Source organism: Balaenoptera musculus, chromosome 7 (assembly GCF_009873245.2).
Source record: "Balaenoptera musculus isolate JJ_BM4_2016_0621 chromosome 7, mBalMus1.pri.v3, whole genome shotgun sequence".
Classification (NCBI taxonomy): Eukaryota; Metazoa; Chordata; class Mammalia; order Artiodactyla; family Balaenopteridae; genus Balaenoptera; species Balaenoptera musculus.
In genome coordinates, this window is record NC_045791.1 from 108672892 (window position 1) to 108694183 (window position 21292).

At 45.7% G+C, this 21292-nt stretch overlaps 1 protein-coding gene across 10 annotated transcripts in view; it reads left to right on the forward strand.

The window, feature by feature from the left end:
* Window positions 1-21292, forward strand: part of AGAP1 (ArfGAP with GTPase domain, ankyrin repeat and PH domain 1) — a 549508-nt gene that overhangs the window by 336279 nt on the left and 191937 nt on the right. For all 10 annotated transcript variants that reach the window (XM_036857335.1, XM_036857336.1, XM_036857337.1 and 7 more), the window contains one exon: window positions 3490-3594. In XM_036857335.1, coding sequence (XP_036713230.1) covers window positions 3490-3594 — 105 coding nt within the window. The remainder of the gene's footprint in view (window positions 1-3489; window positions 3595-21292) is intronic.

Sequence of the window (21292 nt, forward strand, 5' to 3'; positions counted from 1 at the left end):
AGGGCGCCATTCCTGGACCGTTGGCTCCGCCGTGCCTCGTTGACCTTCTCCACCCCATCAAGAGGTCTGGCCTTCTCCACTTGCAACAGCCTGACCACCCGCTTCCTGGAATCTTTTAGTAAGCTGGAGATTTGCTTCCATAAATCCTCGTTCCGGTCTCCCCTCTCTCCAGGACACTCAGAGTTTAGGGCATTTTCAGGGTACTCTTAAGATTTAGCCAACAGAAACCCCTTCCTCTGGATCCATATGCAATGTATTTTCAGGAACAGATTTGAATTTGTTCATGTTAGAGTGGTGCTTATCTGTTCTTTCACTGCGTGGATATAAAATACCAGACCGAATGCTACTGGTATTTTATATTCCCTTGCAATCCTGGATTCTCAGTGCCCTCTCAAGAGAGGAACCGGACTGGAGGTGCCTGCCAGGATGCTGGGTGACTCGCCGCTCTCAGGTTTGGGATTCGTGCCCTGGGAGGAGGGGCTGGTGCTTCGAGACCGAAGGCTGTAGGCCCGGCAGTGCTGGGGACACTGGTCGGTTTGACCATTGTGGTCACTGCCCACAGGCCAGAACTTAGCAGCCCAGTACAATGGCAGGAATGAAGAGGGCACGGTGGCTGGTCCTGTCACTTCCCATCACTAACGAGCTCCCTTAGCTCTGTGGTCAGAGTACACGTCTGTAACGAGGGAGCCGTCATAACTCTGCTACCCCTGCCCTGCTTCTTACGGGGAGCGAGTGAGAGAGAGGACATGATGACGCTTAGAAACGCATCAGCACCTGCTAGCGCTCAGGCCACTGAAAGAAAAGTGCGCCTTCCCTGGTCCAGCTCTGCCCAGACCAGCAGCTGGGCGACCCCATCTTGCGTGCAGCGTGACGTGGGGAGCCAGGTGGCCAATCGGTTCAGTCTCTACTGCAGTCTTGGGGAGGTGGGCTCTGAGGGGTGGGATAATAAGCCCAGCTGGGGCCAAGGCTGAAGGGCAGAAATATGGTTCCTAGGCCACCAGGGTGTTCAGGTCTGCTGAATGTTGCAGCATTTGAATAGTACATGTAATCAGAGATAATCCTCCGAGGTGAACCACGGAATTTATTTAAGATTGTCAAGATTTGGATTTTTTTTTTTTTCAACAAGACATTAAGTTTTCCTAGGACCAAACAAATTGGCCTAATTTAATTTCCCAGAAAACTATGACGTCGTCTCTTCACGTGGCCTCCTGATGAATTTTCCCTTTATTCCCTTAAGAAATAAGTCTTTATACCTTTCACCGGGGAGTGTAGGATTTGCTTCTGAAAGTGCCCACGAGCTAGCTGAAAAGACTTCTGAACGTCCATCTGCACGGAGCCCCGGGGTGTGACCTGCGGCCTGCATTTCGTTTGAGGCTGGAGGAAAAGCTTTCTGAGGCCCAGGGCAGCGCTCAGCTACCAATGACACATAGTAACCCCAGCCCCTGGTATTGTTGGAATTCCGGCTAAAATGGATGGTGGTGGGAAAATGTGAGCCTGCAGGAGAACTTGTGTCATGTTTTGTTATGCTACGTTTTAATATCTTAGAAATCCCACCAGGGAGGGACATTTCATGATTTTAAGTGTTGCCTTTTCATTATCACTAATTCATTGTCACCAGTGGTGACCACCCCTCTCCCACTGGTTCTTACTATGTCCTGGAACTTGTGTCGCCTTGGTTTGTAAGTAAAAGTTTCCTCTGGGCCTGGTTCCCTTTGTCAGTCTCTGTGCCATGTTTGGTTTATATTGGTTGAGATTCCAAGAAATCAAGGTCTGCAGCTTTATGTCACGTGCTTTCTTTAAGTAAGCACATGGAAAGAAATGCTCTTCCAAAGGTTTACTTGTCGGTTGCCTCAAACTTTGAAATGTTTTCTTTCAGCGACAGTAAACATTTGTGGTCAGAGTCCCGAGTTGTCCATTACATTTGTAAAATCTGGTGTAAAAATAATGTCACAATATTGGTAATTAATTGGAACTTAATTCCATTGCATAAAAAACGCTTACTTGATTTTTTTCTTGTATTTTGCTTCCTGATCAATAGAATCAGGCGGCGGACGGAGGCTGGTAAAAATTCCCAAGGGGACTCAGGATGCCTCTGCTTCTTTAAGGTGTCGAATTCTATTTCAAACTTAGAACTTTCTTTCTGCCTCGATCTGGGTGAATTCACTAGCATTAGTCTTATGCTTTCGCAGTCATAATTATCATCATGTAGGTTTATAAATGGGCAGCAAGAGGAAGAGCAAGGGAGGAGATTCTTCTGTTTTCCTTCTTCTCTGTGAACAAGAGTCAGACGAACCCAGATATGAGAGCTCAAGTTGAAATTGAGTAAGGACGGCGCGAAGCCCCAAAAGGGAAAGAGAAAGTGCAGAGTCAAGGTGTTGGGCCTGGCAGAACTCAGGGCTGCCTTCGGTTTTCTTTTTAAATTAATTTATTTATTTATTTATTTATTTTTGGCTGTGTTGGGTCTTCGTTTCTGTGCGAGGGCTTTCTCTAGTTGCGGCAAGTGTGGGCCACTCTTCATCGCGGTACGCGGGCCTCTCACTATCGCGGCCTCTCCTGTTGCGGAGCACAGGCTCCAGACGCGCAGGCTCAGTAGTTGTGGCTCACGGGCCTAGTTGCTTCGCTGCATGTGGGATCCTCCCAGACCAGGGCTCGAACCCGTGTCCCCTGCACTAGCAGGCAGACTCTCAACCACTGCGCCACCAGGGAAGCCCCCTGCCTTCGGTTTTCTTAACTCAGGAAAACCTACAAACAAGGCGGAAGGTTTGCTGGGAATTGGTAGTTAAAACAAGAATGAATTCTCATCAGTCATCTAAGGAAGACTGGATTAAATATACTTCAGAAGTGTGTTGGTTTCAAGTTTTGAATGGTTTTCAAGAAGCCCTAATGTGATTTCATTAAAAATGGGTTAAAGTAAATTATACACAGTTCATCTATTAAATGCCGTTGCTAAGTTTGCAAATGGAATTTCATTTTTAATAAATTAAGGTCTGAAATGAAGAACTGTAAAAAAAATGTTCTTATTTATAAATATCATAAGGTAAGAATATGGTTACTGTCTTATTTTTAGAAAAGGAAATGTAGGTTCCTTTTTAATACCTTTAGGGGCTCCATGTGCTTATAACTTAGTTATAAGAAAAGGTATGATGTAGCACATCAGGATGGTTTGTATTATATTTGTTGAACCAGTGGCATATCTTAGCACTCATTAATGTCACAAAGTTAAGTTCTACACACACATACAAAAGGAAATTATTCTCCACACACACACAAAAGGAAATTGGTTGACTATAAATATATTGTGTGAAAAAGAAAGGAGAAAATCAAATTACCAAGCTAAAAATGTGTCATTTCCATTTTAAGATGGCAGAGAGAAAACGAAAGTTTAACAATTTAAAAATTACCTATGTGCCTACTCTTTTTTTAAAAAATGGACACCGGACTTTATAATTTATATTTATTAATTTCTGTCTGCCTCCTTTTTCCTTACAGGGCATGCTGCTGAAGCGAAGTGGCAAATCATTGAACAAAGAATGGAAAAAGAAATACGTCACCCTGTGTGACAACGGTGTGCTGACCTATCATCCAAGTTTACATGTGAGTATCGCTCCTTCGGAGAAATCAGCGGGTGTTGGGCTGTGAGCGGCAGAGGGGGTCCCAGCACAGTCAAACCTTTCAGCTCTGTTGGAGGTTAAAGTAGTATTTAAATGAGAGTAAAAATTTTAAGTGAGAGTAAAAAGACAGGAGCAAGTAGTAAAAGAGAAAGGAGAAAAAAAAGAGATCTGTCTGAACATCTAGACTAGGGAACCCAGGGTCAGCTTGAGCAGCTGAGAACAAAAACAAGAATTAAATGCAATTCATGAGTCAGTTTTTATTGTCCGATAAGAACACATACCAGTTTGTGAGGCAAGTTCGTTTTCTCTGTGTAATAATTTCTCTTATACTGGTGATTTTTATAAGATAGATTAAAAGACAATTAATTTCATTATTGGGGGAAAAGTAGACATTCCACCCACGGTGAGCTCTTCTAGAAAGCTTTGGTAAAACCTGAAGATGGGGTGTAATGACTATTCCAGAACAACACATTCCATGAATCCTGCGTGATGTTTATCTGCCTTGATGTAGACAAATGCGTAGATTAGAATATATAGTACTAGCTGGTTGTTTGATTATATCACAGTGTTAAGCTTTTCATTTTAAATACTTAAAAAAAATTGCACAGTGATTGGCAAGAAGTTAGAAATAAACATACGGAAGAAGATGAAAATCCCCAAATACCCACTGGAAAACATGACTGCTGACATTTCGGGGTGTATATTCCCAGCCATTTCTATACTCTGTGCTTTCTCCTTGCACAAGCATGCAGTACCCCTGTACACATGGCATGTGGCCTGCTCTCCTAGACGATGCCAGATCATAGGCACCTTCCCATGTCAGCAAATGTATGCCACCATTTTAAATAGTTGTATAACATTCATTCTGCACATGTGCCCTAATTGACTTAACAGTATCTCCAGAACAGACATTTGGCAAGTAAATTTACATGTTGAATGATTTTTGCTGTTGTAAGTAACTCGAATCAGGTTCCTCTTTTGACACTTCTGTGCCCTCATCCATTTCCCGCAGATTCCTAGCCGTAGCCTTCCTGAGTTGAACAGTGTGTGCTTTTATGGGCTTTGGGCATGTAGTGCCAAATTCCTGGGAAGACGGTATCAGTTCATCTCCTCTGGCTTTTTCCCCTGCGCTCTCAGGGACATTTCCCTTTTTAAAAAACCTTTCCAATAGGATGGGTAACAAATGGTACCCTCGCTGTGTAATTTGCTTGCTGGGGTGAATTGCCCTTTTCCCTCTTGTCTTTCAGCAGTGGCTTCACCTTTCTGAACTGTGTTAAAAAGCATGTGTTTCTTTAGGTGTCTCTGGTGTGTTTCTCCTGTTGATGGAATGCTTCCCATGCTTCACCATTAAGTAGACTTTTGAGATATATACTCCTTCTTTTACAGAGGAAATTCCTTTGTGCTTGATCTATTTGGGGTTATTTGGGGAGTAGAGTCAGGCTGCTTCTCCAGTGACCTCCAAATCAGAGACTTAACCCCATCCCATGAGACCTGCCTGTGACAGTCCTGTCCCCCTCCAGGTCTTTGGGGTTCTCTCCGCAAAGCTGCCCCATCAACAAGGAGGCTGCCCTTTCTCTGGCGTAGTTCTTCCAAAGACCCCGTCAGAGAGCAAAGCCTGATTATTGACCCATTTGCTTTATGTTACTTAGAGGGAGACGTGCAATCACCATCTTCTTGCTGGGAAGTAAAAAAAGTGAGATCTGATTGACGATGCATCTTAAGTCACCTTACGCTCACCTGCTAAGCTCAGGAGCCATCAGAGGGGCATTTGCTCCTTCTTGCCAAGGGGGAAAGATGGTAACAACAAAAGATGGTACTGGAACATTCCTGTAGGAGGGCTGATGCCCACTTACTTTTCATCTCAACCTCTTGGTGATATAATCACGATCGGTTCTTCAAAAATGCTCTCACACAGTCTGCGTCTTGTGATGGTCCTCAATGCCATCTTTTTTTTTTTTTTTCCTATGTATGCATGGATATTATTGGAATCCAGAAAAGGAGCACAGTGGGGCTTTGTTATGTAATTGTAGGGCAAGCAAGAGCCAATGTCATTTTAAAGTGCATTTCAGTTAATGCCAGTCTCTTGGGAACTGGAATTATTGATGCAGGTACACAGTTCCCTGAGGGAGTGGCTTAATCTAGAAGTGGATTTGAATTACTAGAGCATGAAAGGATGGCATGACCTTCATTGTAATCCTTCACTGATTTTGTCTATACAGCTAAGCTTTGGGTGAAGGTTTAGAGGGCAGTGAGTTTCAGGTATATTCTCTGGCAGGTACCTGGAATGGATCTGTTCTTGTCTAAGTTGTTGGGAGCTACATATCCCCAGCAGCTGAGTTAGACTGGCATTCTTTGGTTCCAGATGGGAGGAGGTATTCAAGGGGATGTCCAAGGGCAGAATCCTGACTTTCCTTATTAAGAAATTTGGGAGCATGCAGATGTGTTGCTAATTCAAGTCCCAAAGTTCTGCATCATGGAGAATGGCCCAATTATTTGAGTCTGGAAAATTTTAAAAGGTGATAGAACCAAATGCTCTCAAACACTGATCACACTGTATCACTCACTCCCTGGGTTATCTCCAAGATGTATTATGGCAGAAAGACCTCTAAGCTCATTGGCCACTTGTGCTGAGGACCTAAGTGGTTAAATGTTGGGGAAATCTTGCCCAGGTTGGTTGCTTTGGGTTTCAGTACTGTCGGTCATCACCCTCATACTGGCCATGGAGCAGGGAACCTGCACTGATCTCAAGTAGCAGAGCCTACATACAGCCTGTTCCTCTCCAGGGAGCCAAGGAAAAGAACTTGGCTAAACAGCCTGACATTTTCAGATAGTTTTCTACAAAGATTGTGTTTGTCCTTGGTGGAATAACTGTGCCAGCTCCTGTGTATCCTCGTAACTTCTGATGATGAGGTAATTTATTTACCAAAAAGGAAACTGGCATGCTTTTGTGAGGGTGGGATTCCAATAAGGTAATGCGCCTGTAATGGGGTGGGGTTGGGCGTCTGAGAGCAATAGGCCTGAGATGCATCAAACGTGTATCATTCAAACAGATGTTAGGTGGGGCCTGTAGCAGCCCCAGCGGCCCCTTCAAAGCCAGCATTTACCTGTTGCCGTGTGGCTCTCTTCTTGGTGGGACAGGCGTTTATTTCCTGTGCACACATGCACTGCACACGGACTCCATCAGGCTGGACCTTGACTCTATCACGAGTCACCTTCGACGTGGTGTCCTGATGAACCCAAGTATCTCGGCGGGGTCTTGCACACAAGGAAGACTGGAGCAAGAGTAAACGACTGAATCAAGCTCGTGTGGAAATAGGCCAGCGTGGTGAGGGCCCTGAATTGCTTTATTGCAGTCAAAGTGCGTCACCTTCAGAGCGTTGCCTGCATCAGAGAGCGTGGTCTGTAAGGCTGCCCTTTGCAGGGGCTGATCTAGACAGCTCCTTTGTTAGCTAGCCAATTTAAAATCCCAGATGACCACCCTGACCAGTACTCCTGGACCGACAGGCAGGCAAGGCCAGGAGTTTATGAGAAGGTACAGAGTTTGCTGCTGGACAGAACTGCCCCACAAGCCTCTCCTTCCCCAGCCTTGCCGTATCACCCCCTCAGCTCCCCTGGGCTGCCAGCGATGCTGGTTTTCTCAGATATTTTCTTGGACAGGATACTCCAGCAGTACTGGGCTCTACGTTTAACTTACTTTGGATGCTGTAGAAGCAGGAGACTGACCATTTCCTTTAAAAAAAACACCCACACGACTCTTGTATTTTTTTGTCTTCGTTGGATGCCCTTTAAAAAAAACATCTCCGAGAAGAGGTCATTGCTATTCTTGAGGGAAACAGATACGGTTTCCTTATTACACAGGTGTCTGTGGAAGTGTTTATGTAAAGATCATCCTTTGGACCCGAACCACAAGTTTCAATCCCAGCAGACGTCTCGCACGCGTTGGTGGGGTAGAAAACAGACCCAGCCTTTGGAGAAAATAAACTGTCAGTGTGTGGCCCCAGCTGTGTGCTCAGCTTGTGGAATCCTAGCAGGATGACATGCTCTGGCTTGTCAGAAACGGTGGCTTCAGAAACAGGCTGGCCGTCATGAAACTGGGGGGCCTCAGCTTTGCAGCCGGCAGTGGGGTTGGTGTGAGAACAAGTTCACTGAGTGCTTGGAATGGGTCAGCTGCCAGGGGATCTGACGCTGGTCCCCCTGGATGGCCTGTCCCCGTCAGAGCTCACATGCACAAGATTAATAGAAAGGGACCTCGGGTGGTGTCCCCAGGACATCACTTCCCACTGGTCACCATAGCTTCAGATTTCCCTTTCCTTCTGGCACATCCTTTCACACCCACATCTTCTTCCCAAGCCCTCAAAGTCGGCCCAGTTTGACGGCATCATCCCGGATGTGTCTTTCTGTTTTTCACCCCAAGCCTCATCTCAGCTCCTACTCAGATTATTTAGGAGCCCAAAATCCTTGCTTCCTCTGACACACAGCTTGGCCTCATTCTGCCATTTCTGTAGCACAGGCGTCCCTAAGCCTTCCCTGTACCGCAGATAGACGTCATTGAGGGAAGCTTTTTCACCCCAGGCATGTTTCCTGTCGTTGAAAACCTTAAACAGTTCTCTTAGGGAGGAGAGACCCTCTCGGAGCAGTGGAATCGAATCGCCTATGTGTGGCCAGATCGTAGGAAGTGATCCTCTGGAAATCAGAGGGACAGTGGGCCAAACATTGATCCCACCCAGACGGAGAAAGTTCCCTACAAGTTGATATCAGCGATGCCTCTGGACCGCAGATTTACTCACTCTGTGGTCCATGAAGTCTCAACCCCACCCTTCGCCCACTGCCACCCCTCCTGGCCTGCTTCCGCTCTTCCCCAGAGGCTCAGGGGCCGTCAGCAGTGGCTGGCTTGGGCTCATGGGGTCCCCCTCCCTCCTGCATTGTAGGTAGAGAGGAGGAGATGCAGGCATAGGAGGGAGAAGTGATGGTGGATTTCAACCTAGGTGTTCCTAAGGATCGGTGGTTCCCGCACTGGGGAAGGATAGCCATGGGGTCTGGTGGCAGGGGCAGAATAGCTGAGCAGAGCAGCCGCTGGGGGAGGACTGAAGGAACCCACAAGTCCATGGCATTGTCTCTGTAACTGAGTGTGTCAGCGCCTGGTCTGTGGTGGGCCTGGGCTGCCGCCTTTTCAGAGGGTGGACCTTGCCTGTGAAGCTTCAGCTCACACATCCTACCCTTCTGCACACAGTCAGGCTTCATGTCTTCTCAGTGTGCATTTTAAGGTGGACATCAAGAAACTGGCTGCACAGCGTCTGCTCTGGAAATCCAGAGAAAGAGTCCTTTAACTGCAAGGGGATGCGTGGTGTTATTGTCCTCTCAAGCTCACTTCAGACTCTCAAGAGTGTGTGCGTCTGAAATTGTCACCGGGAACCCCTAGCAAATGGAGGCTCACAGAGTCAGTTGGACTTCTAAGGACACCCCCCATGCCAAGTTTGGAGTTGCTGGGTGGGATCAGTTTCATGGTAAGACGAAGACCCGGGCTCAGAAAACAAGCCAGTTGATTTGATTCGTCTTTCTTCTCAAGATGCTGTTATTAAATTAAATAATATCTAGAAAGCAGTTTAGATAACACATGGAAAACTCAACCAAGATAACGAAGCTGCTTTGGCTTTGTAGAGTATCCGACTGCCCTGGTTTTCCTAGGATGCAGGACGTCCAGTGCTAAAACCTGGGAAGTCCCAGGCAACTGGGAGAAGTTGGTCACCTGTGCTTCAGGACTGACCAGCTTAACTGCTCTTTCATCTCCACGTGGCATTTTGCAAAGACAACCCTAACTATATAAATAAGACTGAAATAGTAAAAAGCAAGCTGTTGGGCTTCCCTGGTGGCGCAGTGGTTAAGAATCCGCCTGCCAATGCAGGGGACACGGGTTCGAGCCCTGGTCCGGGAAGATCCCACATGCCGCGGAGCAACTAAGCCCGTGCGCCACAACTACTGAAGCCTGCGAGCCTAGAGCCCGTGCTCCGCAACAAGAGAAGCCACCGCAATGAGAAGCCTGCGCACTGCGATGAAGAGTAACCCCCACTCGCTGCAACTAGAGAAAGCCCACGCGCGGCAATGAAGACCCAACGCAGCCAAAAATAGATAAATAAAAATAAACACATTTTAAAAATAAATAAATAAAAAGCAAGCTGTTGACTTCTGCTGCTGCTTTCCGTGGTCTGTATTTTTTTGATCCTCGGAAAAATTGTACAACTATAAGACCTTTAAAAAGCCCTACCTGCTTAACTTTTTTGGGGGAGACACGTCTTAGTGTCCCGAGGTTTTGTGACACTCTGCTGGTTCCTAGTCTGGGTGGGTGAAGGGCAGCCTGTTCCGAGAGCCTTGGATTCCCTTTCTGTGGACTTGAATGTGAGCCTTAGGGAGCACCTTGATAGAAAAATGGGGAGGATAATGAGAAAGAACTTGACCTCGGGGCTGCACAGTTCAGCATCGCCACCCATTCATCTTCCGTGTCGAAGGAGCTGCCGTCGAGGGCACGGCTGAAATTCCTGCTGACAAAGGTGTGTGCGGGGGGATTCCTGAGTGGACCTGTAAGAGTTCTCTCTTGGCTGCAGGTCAAGCCAAGGACTTTATGGTGCCCGGACCAGGAAGGTTCTCCCGGCTTCCTCCTGGGCACACTTGGCAGGTGTGGACAGCCCACCTGGCTGACCTGTGCTTGAGTTGCTCACACTTTTGGAATCCTCCCTCCTGGATTTCTTTCCCATTCTGTATGTTGCCTGAGTTTACAGCAGCAGCTGGGGTGCTGTCATTTCTCCCTGCCCTGCAGAACTGGGCTTTTCCTTCTTACAGGACATTCATTCCTAATCAAGTGCCTTAGACTCTCCAGCTCCACAAAGCCTTGGCTTCTGCAGGTTGCTGACATTTCCTTGTTTTTTTCCCCATGGACTTGAACTCTGAATTGTCATCAGAATGCTGATTTCAGTATAAGTTCCTAGTTTCAAAATCAGGCAGAAAAATCCACTTGTTTACTGATACTGATGCCAAAATAACAAAAAGATGTGAGATGCTTTCCTAAGTAGGTATGCTTCTCAAAAGAGATAGTTAAAGGTAAAAAGGAAGATACCTTTTGTTGTAAGAAGAACAACTCTTGCCTGTACCCACTGCTGGTAACTGTCATTTAAAATAGCACAATCCTGGGAATTCCCTGGCAGTCCAGTTGTTAGGACTCTTGCGCTTTCACTGCCGAGGGCCCGGGTTCAGTCCCTGGTCAGGGAACTAGGATCCCACAAGCCGCAAGGTGCGGCCAAAAATAAAAAATAAAATAAGATAACACAGTCCTCACATAAAATGGGGACGTTTTACTGGAGGATTGAGGATTCACTAAGAATCAGTCCCTTCAGCCCCACTGCACACCCGTGAGGGGAGACCCCCATCTCTTGAGGTGGTGAATTGAGTTACACGCGGAAAACCTCTCCCTTGTTTTCCCCAGAACATTGCAGAAGCCAGGCTACAGGGCTAGACAGACAGATTCCAAGCCCAGATTTCCAGATGCAGAAGCTTTGAGTCATGGAATGACTGACAACCCTGAGAGAGAAGTCAGGCCTCCCTTTCCTTCTGAGAAGATGGTGTCTGGCGTGTCCTGGCTGTGTCACACCGCGGCCGTCAGCCTGCTTCGTTCTGTGATGACCGATTACGGGGTCTTGCTACCCCTGTAGAAGCCGCAGTGCCGGAAGCTGTCCTCGGTCTGCACGTTCCTCTCCAGTCTGGCTTCTTGTGTTTCTGGTCTGATGCTCGTCATGCAGGTGGACCTTCATGCCCTTTGTCCACGGGAGGTACACCTGGTTCCCAGGCTGCCCACCTGTCCTGGCACCTCTCACGTCGGTACCGCTTCGTCTAGTGTAGCCTCACCGAGGGCAGGGACTGTGCCTGGTCCCCCGTCTGCCCAGGGCTAGCACGGGCTCAGCACACAGGCCCGGACGTAGGGGCCACGTGGCAGGGGGCATGGCTGCTCTGGAGCTTCATGTCAAGTCTTTGCCCCCAGGCGGCCTGCGCTCCACACCTGTCCTTGGTGATCCTGGCTCTGCTTTAAAAATTCTGGTGAGACTGAGACGGAGAAAGCCACCCACACTGCACAACTAGACCTCCCTAAGAATAGATTAGCTTACGTCGGGGTCGGAAGAGAACACACACACAAATGGCATTATACGGATGCCATAAAATCTTAGAACAGTATTGGAACCCAGAACAATCCATGTACAGGTAGGTTAGGAAAATACGTAGGCATCAGGGAGCAAGGGTCTGGAGCTTTATGGCAACAAATGAGCACTTCTGTTCTCTAGTCTTACTGCCTGTTTCAGACAAGTGGGAAAGGGTTTGTAAACGGTACATCGGACCGCGACAGGTACATTGGACCACGACAGGTGTTTCTGCAAGACTTTCTCAGACCGGCAGGAGTCAGCTCTGAGAAGCACCGAAAATCCCAAGTGTGTCTGCTGCTTCTGGGCCTGAAGGGATAAGCCCTGTGTGCGGGGCTGTGTCGAGGATGGGACAGAGGCTCACGTCCTTCAGTCTCCAGCGTTCTCTGCTTCCCCAGAAGCAACCACAGGCCCTTTATCCAAACGGATCAGTTTCAGGGCAGACCTGGCCTTTCAAGCCAGTGTTGTGGGAATCACCTCGAGGATCTGGAGGTGTTGATTTGTCCACCTCAAGGCGTACTGAATGCTCTGCCTTTTCCAGGGCAGGAACCGACGCAGCTTACGGCAGGCGCTCTATGGGAGAGTGTATTCTGAATACACCCCCCTGTAGTCAGCGTAGGAGCGTAGGCTCTTACGTTTATACACACATGGCTCTGGGCGGAACTTCATTCAATGTGTTTTATCTACAGAATGAGATCAAGGTGTGTTGGATCTCTGTGGCCTCGAAAACTTCATCACCTCCTCCCGTCTTACAGTTCCTTCCTTCCTTGATTTCAGAGGCGTTCCGTCAGCTTCCCCCCCCCCCCCCGCCTCCACCCGAGTCGATACCTTCTGGTTGCACGTGGACAGAAGCAACCACGGACCGGGCCCCCTCGTTCGTGGTTCCGGCCCCTGGCACGGCCCCATCCCCGCCGTGGCGGCCTGGACGTGCCCCTGTGGAGCCCCTGGGACTGGGCAGCTCCCCGGAATCAGGAGGCGCCTTTCGAGGTGATGGCTCTGCTGGCCTCTCCTTCTCCGCCGCAGTCCCTGGGAGTTCATCAGGAAGACCTCAGAGGTCACAGTTAGAGAGACGACTTCCCAACCCCTACCTGTCCTGAACTTTCAGAACTGCACGTCTGCTCGGTTCTCCTAGAGTGGTACCTGCCCATCGCGTTTCCCAAAACCTGTCTACACACAGTGCGGAGAAGAGCAAGTCTTCCCATGAGCCGTCACTTGTAATTCACATCACACGTTGATTTCCGTCCCTGCATTTGTTTCTTTTAGACGTTCCGTGCGGAGAGGATTCCCGCTTCGCTTCAGACGGCGTCCTTGCTCCCTAGCAGGCCCCTCCGGGCCTCACCTGCTCCCCTCAGTCTCCCGCCATCCCTCCTCCACAGCTCTGGTTTTCTTTTAGTTCCTGGCACTGGCCGTGTTCTGGGGGCTCCAGGTCCTAACAGATGCAGTCGCTGCCACCAGCAGTGTTCCTTCCTGCCCCCCCTCCTGGTGGTGTCTTACATGTCACTTCCTCCCGGAAGCCTCCTCCCCTGCTAGGCCTGTGTGGGCACCGCTGCTGTGTGCCCGCACCTTACCCTCTAGCTCATTTCCCTGTTCTCTTGCCTTATTTCATGGCCCCTATTCTCCCCCAAAACTGGGAGCTCCTCGGAGCCAGAGACATTTTGGGTCCTGTTGCCAGCGTTTCCTTCACATTGAGCCAGTACTGTTTTGTTGAAGGAATGAAAGAATGATGGCACGATTAGCCGTACGCGTGGCCTGTCCTCACATCTGTAGGCCTGCAGTTCTGAAACTGTAGGAAAGGAAGCCGCCGTGCGATGTTTTTAAGCCACAGAAAAGTGTCACAGTCACTTCCAGGCTCCATTTCTGCAGAATGAAGAAAAGGTCACCAAGGTTGGAGAGGAGTTTGAGATTTTTTTTGGTTTTGTTTTGTTTTATTTGTAGTAAAATACACACCACATAAAATTTGCCATCTTCACCATTTTTAAGCAGATAGTTCGGGAGTGACAAGGCCATTCACACTGTTATGCAACCATTACCACCATCTGTCTCCGGAACTTCTTCATTTTGCAAAACTGAAACTCTGTCCCCATTAAACACTAACTCTGAATTCCCCCTCCTCCAGCCCCTGGCAGCCACCCTTCTACCTTCTGTTTCTATGAATTTGACTATTCTGAGTACCTCCTAGGAGTGGAATCACGTAGTATTTATGTTTTGTGACTGGCTTATTTCACTTAGCATCCTGTCTTGAAGGTTCATCCGTGTTGAGCATTTCCTTCCTTTTTAAGGCTGAATAACATTCCATTGTATATACATACAATACCATTGGATATATACAGTCCAGGGATTCAACCAACTGCAGATCGAAAATATTCGGGAAAAAAATTCCAGAGAGTTCCAAAAAACAAAATTTGAATTTATCGCATGCCAGCAGCTGTTTATGTAGCATTTACATCGTATTGGGCATTATAAGCAATCTAGAGCTGATTCGAAGTATACAGGAGGATATGTGTAGGTTGTATGCAAATACTATGCCATCTTATATAAGGGACTCGAGCATCTGCGGATTTTGGTGTCCATGGGGGTCCTGGAACCAGTTCCAGGTATACATACCACATTCTGTGTATCCATTTGTTGGATGGACACTTGGGCTGTTTCCTCCTCTTAACTATTGTGAATGATGTTGCTGTGAACATAGGTGTACAAATACCTCTTTGGAGCTTGAGGTTTTAATGTAAAAACTACAGCGTGGGAGAACTATTGAGAATGGCTGAATTTCAAGATGCCCAGCATTAACGAGGGCCCTGGATGAGAAATAACCACAGAGAAATTCGCTAGGCCCAGTCAAGAACATGGTGGGTTCTGGAGGTTTAATAACCTGAATGATGGTCTGGAACCCATGTGGCGTGCAAACACCCACCCACCCCTGCCCACGTGGGCCATGGGCTCTCTCTGTGTTTGCCAAGTGCCCACCAAAGGTGAGGGAGGCTGTCCCTCTCTGCTCTTTAGGTGACCTGGGAAATATTTTTGGCATTCATCCAACGAGTTTCAGATAGTATGGTAAATTATTTCTCCCGTATATCAATGATTTCAAACCCATGGAATGATACTGCCACAGTAGTATAAATATTTTCAGGGAATAGCTACAACTTTTGTTAGAAAAAAATGACTACTGAAAAACTCATACCTATTACACATACACAGAAATGTTAGATTCTTTATCAAAGTCTTATTTCTGCCCTGAGGAATTCCTTGTTTATTTTAGATAGCCCTTGGGCTTTGAAAGTGTTTAGATTGATGGTTAAAATGGCCAAAATGCAGGCACACCGTAGTACACGTTGTCTTGATGTTGAGAACAGAGTGACCATAAGTAGGGTGAGATCAGACAAATAAAGTCTTCATATCTGTTTAGAAATTAGACCACCAGGTAGCCTAGACCCTACCTAACTTAAAATTTTTTCTACATTAAAAAATTCTTCTGCCTTCTTGCTTTTCAAAAAAAAAAAAAGTATATATATGTTTTTATAACTGCACAGATTTAACCATGTAGCTTGTGGATCTGAGTAAAGCTTCCAGAGGAGTCCTTGGAATATTGTCTTATCAGTACGCAGCATGATGCTTCATCCTTGTACCCAATCTGTATCACTTTGTTGTCCATTTCGGGCCTTTTGAGGGTTACTAATTGTGGCCGGAAATTCTTGCGAAAGGTAAATAAATCAGACCCGTCCATTTTCTTCACTGACGGCAAGTCGCTCCGGAGAACTGTCAGTGGGAGAGATCGGACGTGGGGGACAGTGCGGGAATGTTCTTTTTCCCTGCTGCCAAGAAATGGAATTTCATTATTCGACTTTGTATGTGCTTCTCCGGTTCTAACGTGGTTGCCGGCTGGTTGCTACAGTGTTGGGAAGGAAGGAGAGGTGGAGATGGAGAGAGCTGCTTCTTCTCAGGTGTGCCTGTGGCCCCAGATGGAAACCAATCAAGGTGCGATTGATGTTCATTAAGGGCTTGTCAAAACTGAAAAATTTTCTAATCAACAGCCATCTAGCCGCGGCCCCGCCGATGGCTGGGAGTACCGCCTCTGCCGCAGCGGCTGTTTGCCTGTTACAACTCTAGGCTAAAAATCCGCTGATGATTACATTAGGCTAAGCTGCGAAGTAAATGAACCGTATCTTATTTAGGTGCCATGAGCTTCAGTGTAGTCCTGCCCCGCAGGGAACTTGATAGCGTTTTATGGCTTTAAAATTAGTGTAGCTTCCCATTTGCTGCAGGGTGCTGCCTGTTATGCCTTTGAACTCAATAAGCAAAGGGAAGGGGGCCTTTTGTTTTTCTCCCTTATTTTTTTCTCCCTTGCATTTTAGCAATTTTGTTTTGCATCTTTTCCAGACGGCATTTTGCAATAAAAATGTCTGACTACCCTGTACATGCCTTCCCCACCAAAAAAAAGAAAAGAAAAAGGAGGAGGGGGGAGAAAAAGAAGAAGAAAAAGTAGAAAATGTCACGCGTTTGCAGAGGACAGTTTTTTTTTTCCTATGCTGTGAAGTGAAAACTAGCTTTGCAGGTCACCCCCGTGGCTTATCCTGGCGGAATGGCCACCCCCAGTGGGGACGCTGCCCGCACTTCGGGAAATGCCCACATAAAATCAGAGGGCAAGTATTTCAGCATTTTTATTGGACAAGGACAGTAAGAGCCAACATTACTTAAGGGCTTTGGCATTCTTTCAAGCTCTTTGTATATTGTCTCAGTTAATCGGGACAACAATCCCATGAGGCAAGAACTGTTAACACCCTTATTTTTCAAGATGTGGAAATCGGGACCCAGGCTGATTAAATGGCGTGGCCCAAGCCCACAACTCCTAACAGGCAGAGACTCCCAGGCACTGTCACTCTGAGGCCATCCTCTGGCCCGGAGGAGGCTACCTTTGTTTTCTGTGGACATCCATCCTTGGTTTAGGAAACCAGAAAACTATGTTCATCAGTGAACTGACTGCTATTCATCTGAAATGAATCTGATCATACTACTGTAAACCACCTTGGCGGGCAGTAAGTAGTGTTAGGAAAACAGAAGAATCACTCCTAGAAGAGCAGTGCATCAGGAAAGAAAAAAAAAAAAACAATGAGACATCCAGACAGGCCTAGTGAAAGTTTTGAAATTAGAAGAAGTACTTCAATTTTGTGATGGGCAAAAACTGAAGTGGGAATTCTTCTGTCCTATGTTGGGTCAAATGCTAGAAGAAAAGGCTTAGCGATCATTAGTGTCCTCTGAAGACAGACGCGTGTGCTCTTCTGTCTTAAAAATCTGTTTCTTCCCTCTAGGAGATCTCTTGTCGCCACCCCTTCCTTCTGACACTCCTTTAAGTGGTGTCCGTATGCTTTTACTCCTTCCCATTCCTTTGCAGTGTCTGAGGTGCTTTCCTGAGTGTGTAAACCCTACTTCTTCATTTCTTCAGTAAAAAGTCACTGTGTGTCTGTCTTGTGTCAGACGCTTGCTTGGCGCTGGGGATACTGTCCCTGCCCTCACAGAGCTCACAGATACTAAATAAATACACAAATAAACATAAAAAAAAGAATCTGTTTCTTTAAGTGCTTCATGTTCTAGCAAATTCATCCCAAGAAATCTGAAGTTTTAAAGAGGTTCAGATAGATCTAATTATCATTATGGTGAACATTCCTACATAACTCAGAATTTCTAAGATCTAACTACTGGTCCAGTTGTTTCAAGCCATATTTAATTATTAAAATAGCCGTGGAGCCAAGGAATGGGGCTGGCTCTTTGTAGTTCATTGCTGTGAACTTTCACTCATGCTTGCCTCTGGGAGAGACCTAAATGCATATCCCACACATTCATGTTGTATAGGCTAGGTCTGAGCACGCGTGGGTTACAACTGGGTAATATTCAATTTAACCTAAAATGAGAAAAATCTTTCTTGCAGTGTAAAGCTCAATATACTAGGTCAGTCAAGACAGATACAATCAAGAAGCAAAAGGTATATTCATAATTCAACGTAGAATTTTCTGCTATTTTGATTTATATTATATTAACCTATTCCCCCTGGGCTAATGTTGGACTTGAGCCCACATGTGTGGGATGCCAGCGCTTTTAGCACATGCACGGGAGGGGTTTGCCCTGCTTCAGTGGTGCTGAGCTCCCTGTGGTAAGCGAAGGGTGCCGCCACTGGTCCCTCACGACGCTTCACCAGCCTTCTCCGTTACCACCTCTTAGGTAATTACCCAGGCCCAATAAAGCCTTGGTTCAGAATCAGGTGTCCTAAGCGTTGCCTTTGCCTCAGACGCCATTTGACATCCAATTTGCCAGGTATCTTCTTCCTGCGGTGGCCACAGGTCACACTGACATCCGCTGGTCAAGTGGTCTTTCCGAAGCAGCTCCAGAAGTGAAACAGTGGAGTTCTGTTGGCTGTCTTTGGGAAACCAAATTGATTCTCATAAGGTTTTTCTCTTTGAAGCTGCCCGCTACCTTTGCTATTGTAACTGTGATCCTTTGGAGAGAAGGAGAAATTGTCTTCTTTGAGGGATGTGATCTGAAAGGATGTGGCCGGGAGATTTCTCATAGTTTTATGATACTGTTTTCATAGTATTTTTAGGGTATTACTTTCCTCTGTGCCTGTGACGATATATGAGGCTATTGTTTATTATTCATACATGTTGGACTTAAGCGTTTGCTTGGTCTCTTTGAAGGGATGGTATTATGTATGTCTTTATAGATGAGTTTCCTTTGAAAATAGTATTAAGTGGAGTTTGGGAATAGCAGTGCATCTGACAGTGGCTTCTCTTACATACTTTTTTTGAGCCCAGAAGTAAGGGTTTTTAAAAATAGAATTTATATAAACTACTGTTCCTTTTGAACCTGGACACGTTCATGAAGTGTAGTGAAAATAGGGAAGACTGAGTTCTTCCTCTCCTCCAGGAGAAGACAAACATATCTGCAGACCATTTCTAATATCTGCACAGGTCAGGCTGTGATGCTTCTCCCCCAGCGGTGTGCATAAAATCACACACACAGAGCCCTTGGCTGTTTTGTGAACATCAAGCTAGACTAGTGGGTGTCAGACCTTTTGGCCTTAGGGCCCTTTTACCTTCCTAAAAACTGAAGAATCTGAAAAAGCTTTTGTTTCCGTGGATTCTATCTATTGATGTTTATCATGGGAGAAATGACTGAGAAATGACTGAGAAAACGTTTAATATTCATATAATTCATTTAAAATAACAATAACCTACCCATTACATATTATTCCATAAATAACATCTTTTAATGAAAAAGATACTTTCCAAAACAAAAGGAAATCATAAGCAGGGTAACATTGTTCTCCATTTTTTCAAAGCTCTTTGATTTCAGTTCAGAAAGTTAGACCATCATTTCTACTTCTGCCTTCAGTCTGTTGAGACATGTCGTTTTGGTTAACGTATGTGAAGAAGCTCTCACAGAGATATTTAGTTGGAAGAGGAAGGAGTATTTTTTATTTTAAGTGTGCTTTTCTGAAAATTTATTTTATTGAAGTATAGCTGATTTGCAATGTTGTGTTACTTTCTGCTGTACAGCAAAGTGATTCAGTTATACATACATATACATTCTTTTTTGTATTCTTTTCCCTTATGGTTTATTATAGGATATTGAATATAGTTCCCTTTGCTGTACAGTATGACCTTGTTGTTTATCCATCCTATATATAACGGTTTGCATCTGCTAACCCCAAACACCCAATCCATCCCTCCCCCTTGGCAGCCACAAGTCTGTTCTCTATGCCTGTGAGTCTGTTTCTGTTTTGTAGATAAGTTCATTTGTGTCATATTTTAGACTCCACATATAAGTGATATCATATGGTGTTTGTCTTTCTCTGTCTGACTTCACTTACTATGATAATCTCTCAGTCCATCCGTGTGGCTGCAAATGGCATTATTTCATTCTTTTTTATGGCTGAGTAGTATTCCATTGTATATATGTACCACATCTTCTTTATCCATTCATCTGTCGATGGACATTTAGGTTGCTTCTATGTCTTGGCTATTGTAAATAATGCTGCAGTGAACATTGGGGTGCATGTATCTTTTTGAATTAGAGTTTTTGTCTTTTCTGGATATATGCCTAGGAGTGGGATTGCTAGATCATATGGCAACTCTATTTTTAGTTTTTGGAGGAACCTCCGAACTGTTTACCATAGTGGTGGCACCAGTTGACATTTCCACCAACAGTGGAGGAGGGTTGAGGAGTATTTTAATAGCCATTTCAGATCATTGTGCGTGTTCTTCTTGGATACTACACTAAAACTTGACGTGTGACAGTTTATTAAAGCTTAGGAATTCAGTGAAATTTTCCTTCTCTGCTACATCAAATCCAATGACCTGTCTTGCACTTTGAATGATCTTGTATCCATGCATGTGACACACCATGTGTCAGTCATTTCAAAAAGCTTGTTTAACTGAGGTATGCAGATTTCCAAATGGTGATACTTTTCATCAAGTAATACCCCAAAATCACATTCATTAATATCGCCACCAGTCTTGTCAGGAAAGTCTCCAGGTATTTGGAAGGTGTCATGGTGAGAGACACAAGTTTTCAAAATTCTCATTGTTGCTGGAAAGCTCAGATTCTATCACTGGCCACAAATACTGTCAGCTGCTTTCCTTACAGTACAAATACAAGAAAAGTACTTGTTCTTTTTCAAGAAAATATCTGCCACATACCCAAGACCAAATAACCATAGTTAATGTCTGACATAGTCATTCTTTCAAGTAGAAGTGTTGTCCCAGCAAACAAGTGGCGAATTCAGCTTGTGAATGAAACACTCAGGGAAGAGCTTTCCTGTGCAGGGTGGTCAGCCCTCACGGCGCAGCAGAAACGCTTAAGTATACTTGCCGTGACATCACCTGGGAAATTTAAAAGCTCAAAGGTTAGAATTTTTTAAATCAGTAGGGTTTTTTTTTTTTTTCTTTGGTTTATCGAGAACATACTTTGGGCTTCCCTGGTGGTGCAGTGGTTGAGAATCTGCCTGCCAGTGCAGGGGACACGGGTTCGGGCCCTGGTCTGGGAAGATCCCACATGCCGCAGAGCAACTGGGCCCGTGAGCCATAATTACTGAGCCTGCGCGTCTGGAGCCTGTGCTCCGCAACAAGAGAGGCCGCGATAGTGAGAGGCCCGCGCACCGCGATGAAGAGTGGCCCCCACTTGCCGCAACTAGAGAAAGCCCTCGCACAGAAACGAAGACCCAACACAGCCATAAATAAATAAATAAATAAATAAATAAATAAATAAATAAATAAACCCAAAAGTTAAAAAAAAAAGAACATACTTTGTTATCTAAAGTTAGCCAGTATTCTTCAAAATATGATTTTGAATGGCTGTAAATTATCACATAGTTCAAAATATTTGTAACGGGCATTTAGGCACTTGCTTATTCTTACCGTTATATAACTTCAGTGAAAATTCTTGAACTAAATTTTGTCGTATCTTTGAACCTTAGAATTATTACCTAGAAGGGAAATTCCTGGGGAAAAAATT